This window comes from Tachypleus tridentatus, chromosome 7, assembly GCF_004210375.1.
Source record: "Tachypleus tridentatus isolate NWPU-2018 chromosome 7, ASM421037v1, whole genome shotgun sequence".
NCBI classification, from domain to species: domain Eukaryota; kingdom Metazoa; phylum Arthropoda; class Merostomata; order Xiphosura; family Limulidae; genus Tachypleus; species Tachypleus tridentatus.
This window is the reverse complement of record NC_134831.1, coordinates 43,591,224-43,617,532: the sequence shown is the minus strand read 5'-3', so window position 1 is coordinate 43,617,532 and position 26,309 is coordinate 43,591,224. Positions and strand designations below refer to the sequence as shown.

The following is a 26,309-nucleotide window of genomic DNA, read 5'->3' as shown; positions in this document are numbered from 1 at the left end:
AGGCCTCTTTTGGAAGAAAATGCCAAAGAGGACCTACATCACCAAGGAGGAGAAATCACTGCTAGGACACAAGCCAATGAAGGACAGGCTAACTCTATTGTTATGTAGTAATGCAAGTGGGGACTTAAAACTTAAGCCTTTGCTTGTGTACCATTCTAAGAACCCGATGGTTTTTAAGAAAAGTAATGTCCTGAAAAGTAAATTAAATGTCATGTGGAGGGCTAATAGCAAAGCATGGGAAACCAAGCAATTTTTATGGAGTGGGTCCATGAAGTGTTTGCCCCAAATGTAAAGAATTACCTCGCGGAAAAACAGTTGCCACTCAAGGCTCTTCTTGTGATGGACAATGCACCTGCTCACTCACCAGGCTTGAAGGACGGGTTGGTGGAGGAGTACAGTTTCATTACCGTAAAGCTCTTGCCCCCTAACACGACTCCTTTCATTCAGCCCATGGACCAGCAGGTCATATCGAACTTTAAGAAACTCTACACCAAAGCACTGTTTCAAAGGTGCTTTGAAGTGACCTCTTACACAGAGTTAACCCGCAGAGAGTTCTGGAAAAATCACTTTAATATCCTCCATTGCTTGAGGATCATAGACAAAGCCTAGAGGGAAGTGTCTTTGAGGACCATGAACTCAGCCTGGAAGAAATTGTGGCCAGACTCAGTAGCAGATGGAGACTTTGAGGGCTTTGAGGCTGAGCCTGTTGTCTAGGATATTGTCTCACTAGGCAAATGTATAGGCTTGAATGTGAGTGGTGATGATGTGGAGGAGTTGGTGGAAGACCACAACACTGAGCTCACCACGGAAGAACTCCAAGACCTTCAGAAGGAGCAGCAACAGAAGGCAACTGAGGAAGTGTCTTCAGGGGAGGAGGGAAGGGAAGATGTTCCTAGTTCACTAATCAAGGAAATGTGTGAAAAATGAGGAAAGTTACAAAGTTTTGTGGAAAATCTTCACTCTGACAAAGCTGTAGGAAACCGCAGCATAAACCTTTTCAATGACAATGCCATGTCTTACTTCAGAAACATTTTAAAATGCAGACAGAAACAAACCACATTAGACAAGTTTTTAGTGAGAAATAAGTCCAGTGAGTCTCAAGCAGGTTGTAGCGGTGCAAAGAGACAGAAAAGAGAAATAACCCCAGAAGGAGAGTTACCTGACGTTCTTATGGAAGGTGACTCCCATTCCAAACAACAATAACCCTCCTACTCTCCACGTTCCTCACCACCTTTCACTTATGCCATCAGCTCTCCTCAGCACAGATAAAGTGCAGTTAAATTTCCACTTATTGTTTTTTTATTGTGTTTATAGTTTTTGTGGTTGACTTTATGTATGTAAGTATTATTATACAGGTATAAATAAGCAATATTTTTAATTAAAATGTTTCATAATGCGTAATTTTTGGAGGTCTATAACGGATTAATTTAATTTACAGTATTTCTTATGGGAAGAATTGATTCGGTTTTCGAACAGCCTTCTGGGACGGATTATGTTCGAGAACCGAGGTACCACTGTATTATTATTAGGATTCAACAAGGACTGTAGTGAATTAGCTGTTACAAAAGTTCCATCCTGAAGATTCATACTATTATTATTACTAGAATTAAACAAGGACTGTAGCGTATACGTTGTTACAAAAGTTCCATATTGAAGATTACTATTATCTAGAATTTTAAAAAAGACTATAGCGTATTAGTTGCAACAAAAGCTATCCTGAAGATTATTACTATTATTATCACTAGGTACAAACAAGGACTGTAACATATTAGTTGTAACAAAAGTTCCATCCTGGAGATTCTTCTTTTTATTACAATAGCTTAGTATCCAATGTAATACATTAGTTCCTGTAAAAAAATTATTCTGCAGAAAACCTTTCTTAAGCCGAATTACTTGCTGAAGCTAAAGCTATTTTTAATTATGAGATATACGTGTGCGTTTTCTTATAACACAGTCACATCGGACTATATGCTGTGCCAAACGATTGCCAATCGAATCCTTGATTTTAGCATTATAAATCCGGAGAATTACCGCTGTCCTGGGACGCGAGATACACATTATTTCAAAATCAATGTTTTGATCTATGGTGGTATAATCTACAATTATGCTACACATTTTATGCTGGTTGGGTGTTTGGCGTTTATTGGCGCAAAGAAACTAGGCTATCTGTACCAACATTTCATGCACCAATAAGCGTTGTTTTATACAACAAATCAATAATTTGATGGTGAGTCGATTTAAACGCAAGTGTTTAAAGATTCAAATTCTAGCATTAAACTCCAATCTAGTAAATATTTGCGATAAATAAATTCTGTGGAAAGGTTCATTCCAAAAATATATTTTTATTAGAAACGACAGTACATCCCAAACCTATAAAATGCTGAGTAGATGAATTTTTGTTTCAATCAGTGTACGCTGTCTCATTGATTTACGTTTGTACACTACGTTTCTCCTTTTCTATTCCACGTTTTCAAAACTGAATAGATAGTTGTCATCTAAAACGAAAGTTTAAATAGAAGTATTTCTTTTTTTTTCAGAAGTCCGTTATTGAAACAGAAATGGTTTAAAGTAACAAACATTTCACCATCAGTCCGAAATACACTGCTGGCCAAAATCTTAAGACCAATGAACATAAAGAAAAAAAAAATATATGCATTTTGCGTTGTTAGAATCAACCACTTATTTGAGTAGAGCTTCGAAAGATGAAAATAAGAAAAGGGAAAATAAAAATAAAAAACATATTTAGCATTTAATAGGGAAAATGTGAACACTATGAAATTTGCCTAAATACTAGCTGGTCAAAAGTTTAAGACCATGTCAAAAAGAAATCTTAAACAGGGTAGGAAATGTCCAACAAGAGGTCTCAGTAGTGAATTGCACGGCCGTTATTGTGAATAACTGCAAACATTCGATTTGGTACGGTCGATATAAGCGTTTGCAGAAGGTTGGCTGAAATGTTATTCAATGTGGTTAAGATGGCTTCACGAAGATCATGCACTGTTTGGAATTGACGTCCATTTCTATAGACTTCCCTTGCCATCTACCCCCAAACATTTTCAACGGAGTACAGTTCGGGCGAACACACTGGATGGTCCAAATGAATCACGTCATTCGCCACGAAAAAGTACTTTGTCCTACGGGTATTCTGGATTGCAGCGTTGTCCTGCTGAAAGATCCAGTCATTTACACACAAGCGAGGGCCTTCAGTCAATAAGGATGCTCTCTCCAACATACCAGTGGGAGATGTTGACAACGCTAATGCTTGAACACAAATGACTAAATTTCGTTAAGTGTTTACCGATTAAGGCTTCATTTCAGTATGGTCTTAGAAACTTTTGACCAGCGAGTATTAAGGCTAATTTCATAGTGTTCACATTTTCCCTACTAAATGTTAAAAAAGTTTATTTTTATTTTCCCTTTTCTTATTTTCATCTTTCGAAGCTCTACTCAAGTAAGTGGTTGAGTCTAACAACGCAAAATGCATATTTTTTCTTTATGTTCATTGGCCTTGAGATTTTGGCCAGCAGTGTATTTATTAATGTTAAAGAGCATTACTGGTTTTTAACATATACCGAAAACCAAAAAAACAAACAGTATACAAATTAGGTTAGGCATATTTAACACCTTATGTCCACAAAAACACATTCTTCATATCGTTTATAAAACTCTGTTGTTTCTTTTTGTTCTTAAGCACAAAGCTACATATTGGACTATTTGTGTTGTGCCTACCACTGGTATCGAAACTTGATTTTTAGCGTTATAAGGTCTCAAATTTATCATTAAGCCAACATGGAAAAATTTTAAATTCTCTAAGCAAGAATACGATTAGCATTATATTTAAACAACACTCACACATAATCTAAGTTTACATTCCAGTATGACAAATAATGTAAAAAATCAAAGTTCCATAAATTGGAATTGTGGGGTTACGTCTTTTATCCTGGTAAATCCAATATAATATAATCTAAGTTGTATAAGCCAAATCGTAAAGTGGCATCACTGTCCTGATTAAACCCAAATAATTTATTTTAAAATAAGTTTTAATCAGATAAATATTTATAGAAATATAAATTAACGCTTACATGTTCTAAAGTTACAGATTTGGTGCAATGAGTCGTTTTGTTTTAGGGGCTTTTCATAAGTGTCAGGAATAAAAAGTGTCAAACACTGTTCGATAAAAGTAGGCCGTTTTATAACAAGTTACAAAATTTTAGATAAAGTATGTAAAATACAAGTTAATAGTGTTAATATTTTGTTATTATTATTTTCTTATTAATACCTTTCTTTAACGAATATCGTGAAACAGGGCACTTATTTTTGCTTTTCCTTTCGCCACACAGGTTTTTATATTTCAACATTTTTATGTTCGATAAAAAGGGCGAGTGTGTGTTGGAATTAAAAAACAATGTTCGATAATGTTTAATGATAATAACTGTGAGGTTCCTTATTTTGTACAGAGTGGCAATGTCTTTTTCAAACATGCAATTGGATTCGCCTCCCAGGGTTACCTTGAAACCAAATAGTTTCCAAAGTGGAAAACCATCGTAAATTTCGATATGTTGATGATATATATTTTCTATGTGGCCAAACAAAAGAGTGATTTTGCAATTGGTTTCAACAACCTTATCCAACTTCACCCAACTCTCAGGTTTAAAGTTAAATGACAAAAGGATGATCGACTTCCTTTCTTGATTGTTTTAATAACCAGAATTAGAGACCAGTTCTATCAGTGTACCACAAATCGACAAATTATTTAAGTTATATTATTTCCTTTCATATCACCTTAAACAGGTCAAAATCTATTATTTCTTTTCATATAGAACATTCCACCTGACAACGCTTGAACATAAAATTTAAAATATATTTTCTGTTTTCAAAGAACTGCATTTTCCAACCGACATTTCATTACAAACTTTGCTCCATGAAGATAAAGAAAGACCAACCAATGATAAAGTGAAACCACTTTAAATTGGCTACAACACTAGCATTGAATACCTTGAGAAAATATCAAGGAAGAATATCTTTAGCATCATATATAAATATCCAAATATCATTATAAATAACCTAACATAAAACAGATAAAAATACCTGTGATTACAAAAGGCATTTATATTACACCATGCCAATTCTGTGAAAAAAGTTATATAGGTGAAACTGGAAGAACTGTTGACACGAGAATTTCTGAATATAAAAAGGAAAAGAAAAAAAAGACAAAATATGGAAACCAAACCAATCCCATTTTTCTTCATACCAGATATTCTGGTTATGAAATTGATTGGAAATCAGCATTTCGTACGAAACGTATAACAGCATAAAAGAAGAATTCTAGATAGTTGCTTGATCAAAAACCTGCCTAATTTCAACACCCACCAAGATCACTTTAAACTTAACTTCTTGACCTCCTGTTTCCTTGAGGAAATTACGCGTCTGTTGACAAGTTTTTTCCTACTAGAAGAAAACGAGAGACTGAAGAGGACGCATGAATCAGTTTATCTAATATCAGACTTCCAAAAGTTTGTTCCGTTTACTGTTAGTTTTCACTGACTGCTATACATGACATTGTGTTCTTTTTTATCATCAGAGCTGAACTGTGGAATCAAACTGAGTAGACGCCCTTGTCATCATCAATGTTCACTCGAATGAATAGTACTCAACTTTTTCCTTTGCAATTTCTAAATAGCATGTTAAGATTAATGCCATTCGTTTGGAAGTCGAAAACTTAATGAAGCACACGTAAAGGTCTTACTGTAAACTGAATCACCATGGATCAACACCTACGTTAGTTATAACTCAAACCACAATTTGGTTCACCTTGGCCCAAAACCTACATTATTTGTGAATCAAACACGGATTGGACCGTTATATATCAACAGCTACATCAGTAAAAAAACACCCAAGCCACGGTTTGTAAAACTGTGGTTAAACACATACAAATCGAACCACAGTTTGCGGCAGTGAGCCACAACAAATACATCAACAAAAAACTTATTAAATATACCAAGTTGTGAATCATTAAGCACTTACACTTGATCTCATATAATTACTTAGATCACTGTATCTAAATACACAAATCACTTACGAACCAAACCATGGATTGTATCACTGTGTAACAACAACGAGAGAAAAAAAAACTTCATAGCTTTAATCACTACAGATAAACACCTAGATCATTTAAAAATAACAAAACGGTTTGAAATTACTGCTACTAAACATCAAGAACACACATAAACCAAATCAAAGCTTGGATCGCTGTGTATCAACATTTGAATTACGTACAAAAAAGTGAAATTTTCTGAGCAGGCACAAAAGATCATGCATTTTGTTATGTTGATGTTGACACAGTTGGTCTAAGAGAAAAGAGGAATCTTAAGTTTAATGTAATAAATTATTCACGTTATACATATGTTGTCGCTACAAATTATAAATAAATACATACATAAACGTATCTTTAATACCACTCACATTTAACAATCTCTGGTAAAGTAGTGAAGTTAAAAAACTGTGCATGTTTTAGATAATGTACCTTTGTTTTTTTTTTATTTCTGCGACAACTTGATTATTGTTACAATAAATAAAACATTGTGCATTTCGAGATCCAATTCATGAGTAAGTGTTAAACTAAAACAGTTTCACATAAATACTTCAAAATTTTCCTTCCTGTTAAAATTCGTTCGGAAAATACACACTTAAGATACACATTAATTTTGATTCTAATTATTTCGTAAATTTAGCGAGAGTAGCGCATAGTATTGATATCGCGTCAAGTTCGTTTGTTGTTAAATTTCGCGCAAAGCAGTTTGGAGACTCTCCGCATCCCTAATTCTAAAGTTGTAAACTAGGGGACTGGGAAGGGGGGGGGTAGCTATTCAGCACCACCCAATCTCAACTCGTGAATAGTCGATGAACGGGATTTTAAAATCATTCCTGCAAAGCATCTACGACCTTAAAGTGCCTAGTGCGACTACTTATATTTTAGAACATAACATTACCCAATGGATCGCACTAGGTTTATTATTACTATTATTAAATGTTAAGCAAATAAAATGTAACATAACGCACAGGATATTTCAGTAATAAACTTAATAATTTTTGACAAGAGATTATTGATCCAAGCAAAATTGACTTCACCTATATATTTGCTTCTTTTGTGTCTAAGAGCAAAGCTACACAAAGAGCTATCATGGTATCGAGGTGTGATTTTCAACATTATAACTCGCAGGTTAACATCAAGGCTAGAGAAGCGCCTTCAGTAATAGCGTTGCATATATAAAAAAATGTAATATAATAAAAATATCTCCCCCCCCTAAATACGGATAAGTTGTATGTTTATGATTTTACGTCATAATGTTTTTGCCTTCATACTGGTGCTCGGTTAACTGGAGATACCTGAAATCATGACCACTTAAGAGATATTTTGATTTACATTTAATATTTCGAAACGTTGAGTTTGTACATTTCTTACACTGCACATTCTAAAACGATTACAATGTTATCAATAATTGATAACATCTGTTATCATTAACCACTTTTCCTTTTTTTTTGTTTTCATACTCGCACCTACTTAGGTTAAATGAATCTCTGTACAAAAACCATCATCATATATAGAACTAAATAAAGACATTATTGTCCCTAATCGGTAGCATACCCGAAAGCTGCTAAGTTTATGTTTATAATACGTCACAAACAATTATTGAATTTGAACGCTAGGCCTAACTAGGAAAACGAATAGTACATATAAAAACCTTAACTAAGTTTCCTTAAAAAGTACTTTTTGTCTTAGTTATCACTTACGTGGAAGAAATTATAACTTCATTATTTCTTACAACAGAAGAAAACAAAACAACTACAGAAAAAGGCACAAAACACACCTTAGTTTTACTTGCAATAAACAAAAACACATCTTAATTATTTCTTACAACAGAAAAAAACAAAACAGTTATTAAAGAAGGAAGCACAAAACAAACCTCAGTTATTACTTACAACGGGAGAAAACACAAAACATGCCTTAAAGTTACTTTAAATAATACACGCATGCAGGCTAACACGTGTGATAACATACACTAGCACCGGTGATTATGATATATTATACACGAATATAAAATAGTAACAAGGTAAGAGTTAATGCACACAGCTGTATAAACATATACTTATAGCGGTATGTCATAAGTTTAACACTTTATGACCCCCACTGGTGTTGTGAACGTTCAACAACCGATTAATTCATATATGCGGTTCTGTATTTCAAACTCGGTGAATTAAAACATCCCTTGTAAGAAAATACATACATACAGTTACATACATATATGCAGTTACAGATTACCTTCTTAGGAAAAAACTGATAATTTTTCTATGTTTACAGTAATTTCCTTTCACCTTCAGTACTTTCTCTATATCTACATGATGTTATAAAAACATGTAGGTTCAAGAAGTCTTGACTCTCAGTTTGCCCCTGTAGAAGAAAGTCGAAAGCGCTTGGGTTATAGGGTTCCTATTTCATTTCTCTATAGCTACAGTACTTTATTTTTACCTTCAGTACTTTCCATACATCTATAGTACTTTTTAGGACTTTCCTATTCAAGTTTTTTTCACTCTTCTATTTCATCAAACTTTGGTTCCACGTGACACGTGTAAGTACCTTTATGTTAACGGAAACTGATACTGCTTACACTGAATTATAAAATTTAAAACATCCATGTAGTCGTGTTTGTCCAAATATTTCACTTGTTACAAGTTGACAGTATCCACTTAATTTTCAATGTTTCTTCTACACAGCTCTGTGTTACTCCTGTTTATATTAACATCATGGCGACAATATGAACTGTTTTTAAGAAATAAATAAGAAAAAGTTATAATACTTACCAGACAAGAAAAGAACAAGTCTTAAAAAATAAAGCGTATTATGCACGTTTTAGCTAAGCTACATTTCTTTAATATTTCTTAATTCATGGTCAACAAACGTGTTTAGGAAACTATGTTAGAATAACCATACGTGAAAAAAAGTCACGCACTCAAACGAGTTATTTTACCTACTTCTTCACTGTGTCCCCACTTCATTCTGCATATAAACAGGTAGGTTTAGGTGGGTGTTAGTTTCCGGGACAACGTTAGGCACAATAAACAACTACACACACATAATTATTATGACACCAGAAACAACATCTTTCACAAAGTTCGTTAAATTTTCGTTTTACACAACAAACTCACTTTTATTATTTGGATCTCGCTACAACAAATGCACTCCCATAATTCACTTCATCAAACTGGATATAACCACTAGTGTTAAATAAATTCAGTTGTATTATTGCACATACAATATTTCAATCCATTATTATGATGAAACCCTCAATCAGAGAAATGGTCAGAGAAAGAAGAAATCCGCTAACATACTGTCTATATTCTTAAATATTATAGTGTTCTTTATATATATATTTAACCCAATACTAGAACATAATTCAACGGAATCGTTTTGAATCACAGAAATTGTTCAGTTCAATATACAGGATTTTGTTTCCTGTAGTAGAACTACCTCTTTTAAAAATGTATATTGTTTTCCTTTACAGATATAGTGAAAAGACACCCAGTGGCAATCTTGTAAAAACAAAAGAGGTCAAGGATCAAAGTCCTTCTAAGGTCAATGGCTTTTCATATAACGATAGCTCGTATAGTTCAGAAAAAATTGGTATTAGGATCCGGAACAAAGGTGTGAACAAAATGCTTCAGCTCCTAGAATATTAAGCTATAAAACATCCATTTTTTTTTCTTAATTTCCATTAAAGAAGACACAGTATTTCTATAAGTATGTATGTATCATATATGTTAATCAATATTATTTCTAGTCAGTAATATCAATAAACACGATTTCAAATCGCTATATTCCAAGAAAATCGTTGGAGCTGTCCATGTAATCAGATCGACGAATGATTAAAGACAAATTAAATTATACAAATCATTTCGAATAATAAGAACAAATTATGTGTCTAATATTAGTTATCAAGATATGATATAGCTGACAGCATCTTATGGTCCGGGCCCTGCATGGCCATGTGTGTTAAGGCGTTCGACTCGTAATCTGAGGATCGCGGGTTCGAATCCCCGTCGCACCAAACATGCTCGTCCTTTCAGCCGTGGGAGCGTTATAATGTAACAATCAATCCCACTATTCGTTGGTAAAAGAATAGTCCAAGAGTTGGCGGTGGGCGGTGATGACTAGCTGCCTTCCCTCTAGTCTTACACTGCTAAATTAGGGACAGCTAGAGCAAATAGCCCTCGTGTAGCTTTGCGCGTAATAAAAAAAAAAAAAAAACAGGGCCCGACATGCCCAGATGGTTAGAGCGCTCGACTCGTAATCCGAGGATCACGAGTTCGAATCCTTATCATACTAAATATGCCCACGCTTTCAGCCGTGGGGGCGATATAATTTGACGGTCAATCCCACTATTCGTTGGTAAAAGAATAGCCCAAGAGTTGGCGGTAGATGTTTGTGACATTAGTACCTTCCCGTTAGTCTTACACTGCTAAATTAGGGATGGCTTGCGCAGGTAACCCTCTTGTAGCTTTGCGCGAAATTTAAAAACAAACAAGCAAACAGCTGCTTATATGTAAGTGAGAAACTAAAGTATCCTTATCCCATTAAATTCTTGGTTGTGCTCAACTATCATGTTATTAGTTAGCCGTTCAAATACGAGTTCAGCCCTTAAGACATAAGTGTACAGTCTCCACATAATGCTAGAGCAGTGGTTCCCAACCTTTTTTATGCCCCGCACCCCTAAAAAATTTTAATATGTTCTCGCACCCCACACAGTAATTATTTATTTAAGAATAAAGGTAAAGGTGGCCAAAACAAATGTTATCTCGCACCCTCTAAGGATGCGAGCACCCCTGGTTGGGAACCACTGTGCTAGAGCTTAGAAATCCGTCGATAAATTGAAAAACTGCCAACCTGTAGACCTGATTTTAACAATCACTTCTGTAACGCAGTAACCCCGTACTTCTCTGATCAGCTGTTCAACAACCGGAACTTCTTTCTGTTAGGCTTCAGTTTTTCCTTTTCTTATGATCTTTGTGAACATTTCGGGCAGTTTGCCAGTATTTAAATCAGTCTAAATTATAAACCTTTCGATGGTACAACTTTAAGAGAGAGAATTACAGGAAACCCCAAGAATTAATGTTTACTTACTTTTCATGGACGTTTAGATACACAAGTAAAAAGAAAAACGGAGGATAACTTTGAATAACTTAAAAAGTTTATAACACTTGATGAAGATTCCATTACGTAATATTAGCCGAAAATTAAGCTAACTTTACTTCAGTAAAAATAGTTTTAAAATTTTACTTTCTTTCTAAAACAAACTTTTTCATGCAAGGAAAAGCTGTCGCGAAAATATTCAATAAAATATTGAAACCAATCGTTTCATCTACAAAATTGAATATTTTGGTAGAAATTTGAAAACCAAAAATGATTTTTCAAAAACTTTTTCGGGTAATATTGTTCACGTATATGATAATTATCTCGAACTTTCGGTAGGTGGCGGGTAACTAGAAAAACTTGCTTTTGTCTAAGAAAACCGACATTAAATTCATTTCACTATAAAACAATTCAACAGACATTAGCGTCAGTAAACTGTTGCTATTAATAAACTGTCTACATACTTCAACGACAGCCTACATCAGTGAGCTGAGTATATCATATCTTCAGTACCATTTAACACTGAACCTGTCCAATTGTTTGCTTGCTTCAGCGACCTAGAATGCAATTGTTGACCTGGCCCCTTTCGTCTGCTCAATACGTCATCATAACGCATGCACAACTACATTCCATTCAAAATGCTCTTAACCCTTTCCTCTGAGGCTTGCGTAAATCAGCCTACCACCCCATGCGCAAAGATTCGCGAATTTTTTGCCACGGGCCATTCAACATCTTGCGCTTAAAATGTTTGCATCATATGATGTCAACCGCAATAGAAGGGTTAAAAGTTCAGATACGCTGCAAGTGTCCAGCGTTTTAGTTGAAGTATCATATATTTTGGACATTATTGTCTGACATATTAAATTATTTTTTCTACAACAAATTTACTTATAAGGATTTTCAATATTTAAACAAAAACGAATTTACTATTCTTAATATCGTAATTCATTTTAAGCTTCCGTTACATGAAATAGTATTTAGAAGCAGATTCAAAACTTCACTATTACCGCAATTATCAAAGTTTTCAAAATGCGTATATACTTATATATGCACACAATACACAATGTACTACAGAGCTGAATTTGTTTTTAAAGAACTGTTCATGTTCTACTTCTTACCGCTCTTAACTCCGTGGTGAGGCCTGAACATGGAGTATGAAATGTCATCCTTGTCAAGAATCAAAGCAAAAGTAGCGATCTTATAACGTCATTTGTGCTTAGAGTTCCAGTAGAGGAATATTAAACACTTTGCTATCTGTTATAAACAATAAATACCACATTCAAGCACACGATGAACCATACCTACTACGCTTTACACACGACACATACCACAATACAGCTTCACGCACACAATGAACATTTCACATATAGCTTCAAAGTCAACAAGACATCATATTTTAACGCCGATATTTCAATATTTATCAGAACGACACGGATCTACCAACTTAAGTAGCCATAGTGTATGGATGTCTTCAGCTGCCTTCACTGCTTGTATCTTTAAAACGTATATTAAGAGTTAAAATAATTAACTCACTTCAAGGTACGCTCCACTACATTCCCATCTTTTCTTGTGTACCCCGAGTTAAACGTTCCTTTTAATTATTTCGTTCAAACACTTAACAAATTTAACATACTTAAAAACAGAAACACGTTAATGTGCCCATAACAAATACATATATTTCATTATTTACATTTAAACTTTAGTAAAGTGCTACTTATCTTGTAAAGTTAAAATAATACAGGTAGGATGTGTGTTCTAAACTTGGTGTAATTCTTATAAACACTCACACGAGGCTTTCTATTCTTTCACTCAAAAAGTGTTTGAGATTATTCATCGTTCCAGTTCATTTTAACTCTCTCGTTTTCTTCACTGTGTGACGGATAGAACTGTACTCTCAGTACTATATATAGGAAATAAATCTTACATCTGGACCATTGGTTCCCAACCACGGGTGCGAGATAACATTTCAGTTGTTTTTTGTTTGTTTATATTAAGGGTACTGTCATATATATTCAAAAAATTACTGTGAGGGGTGCGAGAACATATTAAATTTTTTTAGGGGTGCGGGGTATAAAAAAGGTTGGGAACCACTGTTCCAGATAGACTGGTTGAGAACTAACTAGTTTCGAAGAATGTCAACTCTTATTACCTGGTTGGGTCGATGATAGAGACCGTCACCTAGTAAGCTTTATATGGCTCTAGGCATAGGCAATGGTTCACGGAGGCGCCAGAAACAGAGGAATCTAAGTCACTAATATTCTGCCTAAATTGAAGCACACGATCATCAAGCAAACTACGACCATCTTGATAAACTAACAACGTTGATATAACCAACTAACTCACAAGTTATCTGCTGACCACTCTCTTAAAAAGCCGGAAATAAACCATCTTGACCATCTATCAACGTAGTGATAAGATTGTTAAATGTTCTTCTAGTGGCTCTTAAAACGAACATTATAAACGAGCCGCCATGTTCTTTTCATGGATTAAGGCGTAGCTGAGAACTACAATAAAGTACAGTATTCTGACCTGATAATTATTAAGTATTAACGATTCACACATGCAGCTGTAGTTCTCAGTCAGACTACGAATTTCACTACCTAACGTTAATTGATATGTTTTCATACCACTGTTTCATCTATAATTTACTGTTTAAATCTACGACGCAAAAGATACAAACAAAAGTGTGAAAATGAAATACTTGAAACCGAAAATCATAGTTCTAATATGATATATTAGTACCTCTCCGGATCACAAAGGCTAAATGTTGTATTAATTTTATGAGTTACTATACAATTTCATTAAATGGTACTTATGCAAAATTAAAATATATAAAGTTCAGCTGTTTCTACCCTTCACTACTAATAAAAATGTTTTCCTTCATACTAAAACTGATTATCGCCAGTGAAATACTTGATAGGAAGAGTTTTCACGCTTATAGGTTAGAATAACAAAGTAACTCACAGAACAGAATGCTCCTTTAGTATTAATTATCAATGATAACCGTGAATGTCCGTTTCTTGGATCACATCCTAAATATAAAGGTAACAGTTTCCTAATCGCGATTTTCTCGAATCAGTTCATTTCAACCATCGTGACAAAACCATGGTGTTTACGTATTGATAACATTAGTAATGGGGCAGTATATTATTTGTTCAAATTAAAAAAAACTAAAACAGATTTCTTACATAAACGTCATGTAACTACCATTTTGGTACTAGCAATTAATAAAGTTACTGATGTCACTTCGTTACGTATTAATTATTTGTCCAAAGTAGTTAACAGTTTGTCATGCATTAATTGTGTGTCCAAAGCAGTAAACTGTTTGTTTCGTATTTAGTCGTGTGTCTAGAACAGGATTCAACCTTACTTTACCTTCAGGTGTCTAAATCCTTACTGTTTACAAACGTTCACCAATCGTAGGAAGCGGTAGTTTCCGACACGGAATGTTGATTTTTATATAGAATGCGGAAATGTTGACCACCTTGCACACCCTCTAGCTGTGTATTTATTACTCCCGTCTATCTTGTAAGAACAGCTTTGGTAGCGTCTTCACGTTTTACTTGTTACTCAACTGTTTATAACATCATTTTCCTGGTATTTCTTACCCTTTTACAGTATGAAAATTCACACATGAAAAACACTTCCTGCGAATTACACGTCACTTCATTTTGTAAAATCGTTACTTTTTCGGTGCGAAATTTCGATAGTAAACCGTTTTTTCACAGTTACCTGGTTAAACTTATTATAGGAACCGCATGACTGCAGATCATACCATGCAAATGTTATGTTAAAACGATAAATAAAACTTTTTCATAGTTATCTGGATACATGTTATTACACGAATCATACGATTAGAATCTTACGGTGCAAATGTTAAGTAAAAACTACAAATGAACCAGAACATCATTTAGTTAAAACTAACGACTTATGTTAAAATGTAAACGTACTTTTTTTATGTATACAATAGCACTGTATGATCGAGAAAGCAAAAAAAAAAGTGAGTTATTCAGAGTGATACACACTAAATAAACATGGGGGTCGCTCCATGTAGTGAACTTGTGGTCTAGACTGACCCTAGTCCTCACACACCTTTATATCATATTTAATAAACCATTAATTAACACATACAACGTATAGTTTACAGGTAGTTCTAAAAAGTGAGGACAAATGTATCTTTATATTTAAAAACTACACACAGACGATTCGCTACGTTCAAATATTTTTGTTTGTGGGCATTTATATTATCACCCGAAGCTTCATCGAACACCAATGCATTGAGCAACAATAGAATGGAACATGTTTAAAATAACTATTTGGGCGACACTCGTGACAAAAATTAAAATTTGTTATTAAAGGTATTAAACGCATAAAACTGTGATGAATATAGAAGATATGTAGATTGACTCAATATAATAAACAGAAAGAAAATACAATTATATATATTACACAGAAAAACAAAACAAGAGGGAATCCTAAATAGCTGCGGCACTTAATGTTTTTTAGACAGGATTAAATTAACTACTTTTTTCCCCTTTTTTATTATCTATATTTTTGTGCGCCAGCAATACCAAGTGTGCGACGCACGTATGCCCGAAATCTAAAATAAGGGCTGCTTTCGTTTGAAAATAAGTTATTTAAAATGGAGCTTACCCTTAAACACTTTATTACAATAAAAGAGCATGTTTGAGATTAATCTGTGGGGAATTACGTATTTTATACTTTATACCGGTTTCAAAGGAAAAAAATATTACATTATAAATGGTCGCACAAAGGATAAAACCAGTAGTGCTGAAACCGATCCTCAGTTATTGGGGAAACACTGTTTATTGTTGGACTTCCTATAACAGGCAGATTTCCGACCTCCTTGTGTAATATTTCCCCTGACAGACTAGCGTTGTAACTGAAAACGTTTCTTATCAGTATTTACGTAAGAAAGTACATTATGCTAATATAATAACAGATAAACTGACAGCAGTTTCTTCTCATAAGGAAGAACTTTATTCATGGTGGAACATACTATATTATATATGTAAAAATGGCTGGTATGAGTAGAGAAGGCACTTCTTTTTTGTTTATGTTTGAATCTTTATTTAGTATTTGGGTGTTTTCTATGGTTATGTTGTGTTTATTTGACCTGCAGTGTTCGAAAACGTGTGAAGGTGACTTTTTAAGTTCTTCGAATCTGGTTTCCATTTTTCTACTTGTTTCTCCAATATAGAAGTCGTGGCAGTTATCACATTGTATTTTACAAATAATGTTGGTGTGGTGTTTGTCAATGTTGTTTTTACATAGTATAGACCTTAGTTTTGTGCCTGGTTTTTGAATAAATTTGGTATTAACTGGAATGTCATATTTTGTTGGTAGTTTTTGCCAAATGTTGGTTATTTGTTTGCTGATGTCAGGAATATATGGTATGCAGCAGTATATGGTTTCGTGATTTTTTGATTCGTGAGATATATTTACTTTTGTTGGTTGATTTTGCTTTCTGTCTAGGTGTGTGCGTATAATGTTTTCTACGGTTTGTGGAGGAAACTTATTGATGTTGATGAAGTATTGTTTTATTTTGTCTAATTTGTCGTTAATTTTGTCTGGTGAGCATAGTTTTATGGCTGTGTTTATTTGGTTTCTTAGTATGTTGAGTTTTTGTTTTATTTCATGTGCTGAGTTCCAAGGAATGTATAGTCCAGTATGGGTGATTTTTCGGTGTATTTCTGTTTTAAATTGTGTATCGTTTCTTGTAATTTTGAGCTTAAGAAATTATATTTTATTGCCTTCTTCCTGTTCACATGTGAAGTTAATGTTGGGATGTACAGAGTTAATGTGATTGAAAACATTAAGTGTGTGTCCTGTAGATGTGAATCCCGCAATCGTGTCGTCTACATATCTCAGGCATGCCAATGACATTTATGAAAAAAAGAGGAAAAGGTATATAGCCTGGCGATTTTAAAAAAATGGATGCTATTTGGTGTGATTTGGTGCAATCTGGGACATAATTTCTTTATGTTTTTTGACATTGCAATGTTGGAAAAGTACACAATATATATCATATAAAATAACAAAAGGAAATTAAAAGACTAAATCAAACTAATAAAGACTATAACTTTCATTTACAGTTTTTAGCAGACTGATTTATTCTTTTAATTTGCATTCATTTTTTAGAAGATATATCAAAATATCTAAAATTAACAAATAAAATAAAAAGTAAATAAATGAAATTTAAGATTGTTTATTTGCTATTTATTCAGTTTAATTTTTTTCTAAATCAAAATATATTAGTAATATGAGTTAGTAAAGCCAAAATAACTCAGTAAATATTTCAAATACAAATCATTTCATTATTATCCTTTTTGTCATCAATAACATCATCATCATCAACTACTGGTATGCTGCCAATTAAATGTTTTACAGTCATTGCCAATAACTACTTCTCTGCTGCATATATTCCATACAATTTTCAAATCACATAAAATTACTCTTTTGACTAATCATGACTACCTACAGTTCAAATTGTTCATCTATGCAATCTTGTCATTATACTACTGGTACCTTAATGTCAGTGAATTTTCCATTCTTTCACAAATTGACAATACAAACTAAAACAGCATATGAAGGAAAGCTATGACATTGCTTAAAAATTCAACTACTGATATGGTTCAATATTAAGCTACTGATATCAGTGATATGCCTCAGAAATTAAATTTTGTACAGTCACTGGCATCAACAACTACTGCTCTGCTGCATGCATTCCATTAAAATTTCAAATTACTTAAAATTACTCTACATGACTACCTACAGTAAAACTTGTTCATCTATACAATCTTATCAGTAAATTACTGGTACCTCAATATCAGTATATTTTTCATTCTTTCACAATACAAACTGAAACAGCAAATCAAGGAAAGCTTTGACATTGCTTCAAAATAAAATTAATGATATGCTTTAAAATAAACCACTGGCACTGTATGCTGCAGATAATAATAAAATGTTTTTCAGTCACTGATATCAACTTCTGCTCTGCTGCATAAATTACAGTCAAATTTCAAATCACTTAATTTCCTTTAATCAATCTTGGCTACTTTCCTCTTTTTCGAGACAAGGGTTTCTAGTGCTCTCTTCCGAGCTTTTTTTCTTTCCTTCTCTGAATGGGCAGCTCTCTGTGCCTCTGCGGCTTTCTGGACTTTTTTCTTTAGCCAAGGTGGCTGGGCCAGATTTCACAGAACCATAGGCCTCAAGCCTTTCTGCCCTTTTCTACTGATTCTCCCTCAGCTTTAAGGTATACTTTGAAGCTGCTGATCTAATGTCCTTACACATTCTCTTGTCTACAGGATCAAAATGAACATCTTTCCTTTTAAACATTTCAATCGCTGTTGTTTCTTTGGAGCGTAGAGAATATTTTATCGTCTGGTATGCACACGAGACCTGCAACGAGACGAAACGAGACTGCCTCCAATATGGCAGTCAGATTTTTTTTTTCTGCAATAAACATTGAAAAAATATGATTTCTCCTTAAAAAACCACATACCCGGCCCCCAAATCGCTCATATTTTCTCCTCGAATTTACACGAATCTCGTGGGTGATTGTTGGCCGTTTGAAAACCGCGGAAATCCGCGTTTCAGCGGAAAAATGGCACGCATGATATCTGTACCAATATAGTGGTGGATGTAATGCTGTGTTAATTGCTTGTGTTTCAACTTGTGTCATAAAAATATTGGCTAAAACTGGTGATACTGGATTGCCCATGCTTAGGCCATTTGTTTGTATATAGTTGTGGTTGTTGAACATGAAGTTTATCTTCATCGTGGTGAGTTCTACGAGGGTTGCTAATTGGTTGCTGGGAATGTATATTGACGGGTTATGATATCGGATGCAGGCTTCAGTGGTTGGGACTTCTGCAAAGAACGTTATGGCATCGAAACTGGCCATTAAGGCTTTATGATTAAGTTGATTAAGGTTAGATTTGAAATTAAACGAGTCTTTGATGAATGAGCTGGCTGATGTTGCATATTTGTAGAATGCCCATGCTATGTATTTACCTAGATTGTAATTAAACGATTCATATGTGGACATTATTGGTCATAATGGACAATCTGGTTTATGAGGTTTAGGGATGCTGTATATTTGTGGTGTGCGTGAGTCGGTCTTGTGTAGGCAGGAATAAAGCGTTTGTGAAATTGTGTTGGCTTTTTTCATTTTTAGTAGTATTTTGTTTAGTTGCATTTTGTGTGTCTTTGTTGGATTTGTGTGTATTGGTTTAAATTTGCTTGTGTCTGATAGAATGTTTTTCACTTTTTGATTGTATTCATTCGTGTTCATTATGACTATAGCATTTCCTTTATCTGCTTTATCTGTTTTTCCTTTATTAAACTTTTTAATTTTATAACACACATTGAAAAGAATGATTAAAAATGTATTCAAATACACATAAAAAAATCTTAAATTTGGATTGACTGTTGTTATTATATGACAAAAAGGCGGAATGTCAGAGGCTATGGAGACAGAATCATATTACACTGTTGGTGTTACAACATGAAGACAACAGGAACCTTACACTTACAAAAAAACAAAAAAAACGAAAGTAACACAACATTCGACAAAAATACTGTATTCAGAGAGGTTTTATAAAGGAATTATTACTAAACGTGATTTAGAAACAAGCATTAAAATTCCTTAAAGGAACGGTGAATTTACAAGTGAAGCAAATTGGGGTGTCAACTCAGTAATGTTATAACTTATAGTAAACTGGCAGATAGATGTTCGCTAATAAAGTGTTGCTAAAGCAGAAAAGGGCTAATAGAATGAAAATTATGGTTTTGACTGAAAGAAGTTCGAGTTCAAAACTTACTACTGTTATGTCTGTAACTAGTACTATTGAGATTATTTACCTCATCTTTGATGACGTGGACCTTTTTTACGGATAAACTTGCTCTCGTGGCTGTTACTGTTACTCCTATCTTCCTTCAAGTCCAACCCTTGAACCAAATGCGCCAGCTCAATTTCCTTTTTATCCGTGTCCCTTAGAGGTTCGAGTTTGGTTCTAGAACCTGCTGGTCCGCTGGAGCCACTGATGTCTGGATTGTCCCCGTTCGATAGGAAATGAAGATTTGCCAAGCTATTAGACCTGGAGCGATGCTCTTGTCTAATGGAGTAGGAAAACGCACGTTCGTTTAAATGGCCTTTTTTTTTGTAGATTCCTGTATCGAAAAGAGAATCCATATCAGAGGAAGATTTGTCTTTAGTGTGCGTTTTCTTTTTCTGGTGGATTTTGAGTGGGCGGGGGGCAGTTCCATGTTGAAGATAGTACTGGTCATAAGGAAAGGCAGCAGGTTGATAAGATGCAGTAGGGCTCATTGGACGAGCTGAGGGTAAGTAAATGGGTTCCTCTACAGGAACCACGGGAATACGTTTACCTCTTTTAACACGGCGATCTGTGCAAAGACCGGAAGTAGCATAAGTGATTCTTGCAGGAGGAGGAAATGACATCGCAGGGGGTCCAGGGTGCATTCCATTAGTGACAGGATGAGGAATTTCTTGTTTGCCCCTTTTTGTTTTCAACATCCTTTCGGGTCGAGCTTTGTTTTTGTTCTCTTTGCCAGAACTGAGGATCAGGTTAGAAGGAGGAGGAGGAGGGTGAGATGGAAGTGCCATCTGACGGGGTCTGGAGGACCTAGACGTGCCTAAAGCAGATCCAGCATCTGTAGAATTCATGTTCTGGGTTGTACCGGAAGTCTCCAAATAAACCACCTCTCGCTCCGTGGGTGCAAGACCGGTCCAAACTTTATAGTTCTCTTCCTGAACTGTGGCAGGGGGTCGGGAAATTGACTCACGACTAAACTCTGAAACTGATGTTGATCCATTGGTCATTATTGATGTCTTACCATGCTCCTTTTCGGGCGAAGTCAGGTGACGCCATGCTTCTACGTCGTCTAAGCCTGAAGTTGGTCGACTTTTACGGCTTTCAAGATAATACGGGTTTTCCTCGACCTGACGAGCATACATACTATCAGCGTATGCATGAAAACAACAACGTACCATAGCATTGGCAGCAGCTTCTTTCTTGCAGATAAAGGCGTGACATTCCAAAACTTTGATTCCTGTAGTGCGCCGGAGAATACAAGCAAATATCGGAGGGTGACTTGGAGAAGCATGGCGAGCAAAGGGACTGTCCAGGGGAAGAAATTTCTCAGCCCTCTCGCTTCCACTACTGGGAACTATAACATGGCGAACTGCGGCACAGTAATGCAAAGTTTCAATGTGGAAAAATCGTGTAACTTCTCGTCTAGATTCGTCAACGTTTTCTAACAAGAGACCGTTGCTCCAAACACTTAGCCATGAGTCGATACCTTTAGCGGAAAGCGGGCCTTGGTCTGGGTACAGGTCTTTTAGCGGTTCTTGTATACCTTGTAACCCGTCTTTAGTAACGTGAGGCACGGCAGACCCTAGGTACAGCACTCGACAACGACAGATCGGTGTCGTCATCTTTCCAGTCTCACACAACACCGGTTATGTACAAAAATTAAAGTAAAGAATAATTAATTTCAACACACTACGTTAAACCATAACCAAACTAACAACAGTTCAGTTCAAAAACCACCCTTGCTGCGTAACAGATTTTCTCGATTCGCGCAGACACGTTCCCCTTCTCAACCTCGACCACCACCATCTAGTGACTACAAGAATCGATGCCGCAGTTTTCTTCTAACAAGTTTTTCTATTGGCTACTGAAAGACCAAGCTACAGAATTTGAACGAATAACGTTAGACTTAAGAAATGATGGCCTTGCTGTTCACACATACACGTACCCCCCTTTGTGTAGGAATGTGTGTAACCTGTAGGCACTTGTTTATGTATACGTCACAATATGTAAGAAATGAGCTAAGTTTAATTATTCGACAAGTTAGTGAAAATCGTTTGAAATTCAACATTTGTTTTAAACGAGATGTAAATTTTCTGTAATTAATAATACGAGACTTTTTTCTACGCAACAGTTTGTAAGGGGGGGGAGATGTTAGAACAGGATCAAGTTATGAAAATGACTCACCGTTGATGCTCGTTCAACTTCACGTGAAGGATTAAAAATACTTCTTCATAGGTATTCCCCCTCTGGCATTCCTGGCTAAACGCGCACCAACAGATTGATGTGGCGAAGTTTCAAATATTAAGCCGTCTTTGTACTGGCTAAAAAACTGACAAACTTTAATTACTCTGTCGATGAAAGAAAACAGAACAAGGTGAAAAGTTATTTGATTTAGTGAAACTTTGTTGACACAGAAACAATCTTCATCTAACATAATTTTGTTTTCTGTTAATCCAACATTATTGAATAGATTTCAGTTACATTCCGTAGTAATAAATTTCCAATGTTACAAAATGCAATACCTAATATTTTTGGTATCTAGTAAACCACTTGTTTAATTAACGTGTATTCTTATAATAACGGTTATCATCTCCTGCACCTACGTATGATACCAATTATACCACGTATTCTTACCTATGTCTTTTCTAGTTCTATGTTTTAATAATCAGTATAACGTAAATAGTCAAAGCTAGCAAACTTCTGTACTTATAACAGCTTATCGATTTTGCTTAAGGCTACATTTCAAGCTCATGAACGTTTTCGAACACATAATTATTCTTAATATGAAGTAACTGAACCGTTATTTCATCAGCCGATTATGGTAATACTCCTACCTTTATCTTCTTCCTAATCAGCAGTTTAATATGTGGGAACCTTTTAATTAGAAGAAAAAGAAACAACTCAGTAGTTGTACCGAGTTGTGTCTAGAGCTATTAAAGTAACAACAGCTTTATATGTACTCGAATTTCTTAGTCAATACCTAAGTGAAGAAACGTGGAGGCCCGGCATGGCCAGGTGGTTAAGCCACACGACTCGTAATCTGAGGGTCGCGGATTCGAATCCCAGTCGCACCAAACATGCTCGCCCTTTCAGCCGTGGGGGCGTTATAATGTGACGGTCAATCCCATTATTCGTTGGTAAAAGAGTCGCCCAAGAGTTGGCGGAAGGTGGTGATGACTAGTTGCCTTTTCTCTAGTCTTACACTGCTAAATTAGGAATGACTAGCACAGATAGCCCTCGTGTAGCTCTACGCGAAATTCAAACCAAACCAAGAAACGTGTAAACTTTCCATTAAATTAAAGTAACCTACGCTGGCAATACCCAATCAAGAATACTTAATGTGTGGTGCGGCAAAAACAACCTACAGGATAGGTTGTGTTATCAACAGTATTTTAGCACTTCCTACAACTCAGACTGTGGTGATCCAAACTATCACATATTTTCTGTAAATGTGCTCTAATAACAGTTTATTAATAAATGGTATAAAATCTTCAATTGTAAGTGAATTTTCTCTTATTTTCTTTAATCGCATCGTGGGTGTTTCTTACGTCTGCTACACTGAAAGATGTTTATGACCTACAAGTAGGTGTCGAATTGGGTGTAAATATAAGCCACATGTGCAAAGTTCTTCAAGAGAAACGCTCAATTGTGACAAAATTCTTTACTCACGCCTAAGCGAAATGTCACGTGGGCTATTGGTCTAAACGTAATATCTCAGTTTCACCTAAAAGTAAAGGTGGACTGTTTTTTGTTTCTTGTCATTCAGATTAAAGACGGCTGACTTAGAGCAGCAAAAAAATGCAAGTGCATATGTATTGGTTCGGCTAAGCAAGCGAACTAAAGTAGCAGTTTCTATTTCAAGTTTTTAAAAGGATCATATGGTGGACGGTTATTATTCATTACCAAGTTGTAAACATAACTTTGCTAAATTTAATGAATTTTTCCCAATTAAAGAATGTTTAGTGTCACGTGATATTAGCTGAAGCAGTTGGCATGAATAATGATTCTTGATACAGCTGTACTGAGTGCATGTTGGTGATGACAAGAAATTGTTACTTTACCTTCCACGACGTTACTATAAACGAAGTTATTAACATTGTTTTAAAGAGAAAAACTACCACTATATACTTTAAATAATATGGTTGATTCTGTAAATTATAGCTCTGTTCCGAATAACGAGGATGCGATCCTAAAGTGTCACTTTCTTATTTGATGTGGTTTATTGGTGTGTTTGACAAAACGTAATATCTTATCTAAAACACCCTAGTGTCAAGAAGAAAGTGGCGGTCAAAGTAGTGTCTACACTTATAGCATTAGTAAGAATTTTACAACAAATGTTCATTCATTAGTTAGCCAGGCTGCGCATTTTGTTTGACCTGCTACTATTATGCTCCAAGTTGAAGATAAAAATCGGGCTGGTTTACTAATGAATGAATATTTATTGTAAAATTCTTACCAATACTATAAGTTTATCTACTAATCTGGTCGTCAATTTTGATTTCATTCCTTTAATCGGACGCTTAATCCTTTTATCGACTCTTTATTTTCTATCACACCTAAAATATTTTCTATCAGATATCTTTAAACACTGCACACTGACAAATAGTTAGAATAAAAATTAAATATATTTGCAGTTTTAGCTTTATGTATGAACTTTCGCTCTTTTATACGTTACATTTTTAGCACTATTAGGCTGTTTAAGGCACTCGATTCGTAATCCTAGTCACTGGTCAAAATAAAAAGTAGGTATAACTCAAGAAACGGCTCTTCATATCAACCTTATAGCGGCGTTTGAAGTAATAAACTGAGTTTATGTATTATTGCAATAGTAGCGGCGATTTTTTTCATTGCATTCTTCCATAGAGCATGATAGAGCAATCTGAAATATATAATATGTTTGTATGCCCTTTCCCCATACTTTGTGTATGTTGTGTTATAGAACATTTAATATTTTTTTAAGGACGTGGCGCGATATAAGAATGTAGTTAACTTTAAAGTGCATTCAATATATTAAATACTTAATAACGTCAATAATTCGAAAAGGAATAGTCGTTAGATCCACATTAACAAGCTCCTTGTTCCAACCAATAATCCCACAAAGTTTCGTTGAGATTGCTTCTGCAATCTAAGAGTAGTTGGATAACGGATAAACAGTTTTGGCTTTGTTTTAAATTTCGCCCAAAGCTACACGAGAGCTATCTGCGCTAGCCATTCCTAATTTAGCAATGTAAGACTAGAGAGAAGACATCTAGTCATCACCATCCGCCGCCAACTCTTGGGCTACTCTTTTACCAACGAATAGTGGGATTGACCGTCACATTATAACGCCTTCACGACTGAAAGAGCGAGCATGTTTGGTGTGACGGGGATTCGAACCTGCGATCCTCGGATTACGACTCGAGATCCTTAATCACCTGGCCATGCCGGGCCAGCGGACAAACAGACAGATACACAGATTTTTATGCTTCTTATATATAAATAACTAGATACATTAATAAGCCTCTTATAATCGTCAGAAGGATGATGACAGAGTAGAAACTCGACTCTAATTTTAACATTAATCCTTATAGTAGGAGATTTATAGTTATCGAAAGGATTATAACAAACTGCTAGATTCATTTAAAATGAAGGCCCGGCATGGCCTAGCGCGTAAGGCGTGCGACTCGTAATCCGAGGGTCGCGGGTTCGCGCCCCCGTCGCGCTAAACATGCTCGCCCTCCCAGCCGTGGGGGTGTATAATGTGACGGTCAATCCCACTATTCGTTGGTAAAAGAGTAGCCCAAGAGTTGGCGGTGGGTGGTGATGACTAGCTGCCTTCCCTCTAGTCTTACACTGCTAAATTAGGGACGGCTAGCACAGATAGCCCTCGAGTAGCTTTGTGCGAAATCCAAAAACAAACAAAAAACAAAACAATCATTTAAAATGCTGGAATGCATACAATTAAGTTACAAAGATACGTGATCTCACAGTTTTATCAGTTTTCACTTGTTGCAAATCTTAATACTACATCAGAGTGTACAGGTTGCTAGATAAATTTCGATTTGACATTTTATATCGTAGAACAAATAGACTTAAACATAGTATTTTCTATAACTATTTGCGGCATTTGTCGTCATAAACAGGTTCACGTAAGAAAGCTCATCTTGAAAGCCTTTTAAGCTCAATTACAGTTTTATTTTATTCACATGTCTGTCTTCAAGCATATGATTCACCGGACAAATATAAACAAATGTTATTTATAATGAATAATAAAAAACAGAATTAGC

General features: G+C 35.2%; 1 protein-coding gene across 1 annotated transcript in view; it reads right to left on the bottom strand.

Annotated features, from left to right (window-relative positions):
• The window catches only part of LOC143255539 (uncharacterized), a 32,695-nt gene extending 10,822 nt beyond the window's left edge, over positions 1–21,873 (bottom strand). Inside the window, exon 1 of the mRNA XM_076511362.1 lies at positions 20,072–21,873. Coding sequence (XP_076367477.1) covers positions 20,073–21,665 — 1,593 coding nt within the window. The 5' untranslated portion in view covers positions 21,666–21,873 and the 3' untranslated portion in view covers position 20,072. The remainder of the gene's footprint in view (positions 1–20,071) is intronic.
• Positions 21,874–26,309: the final 4,436 nt, after the last annotated feature.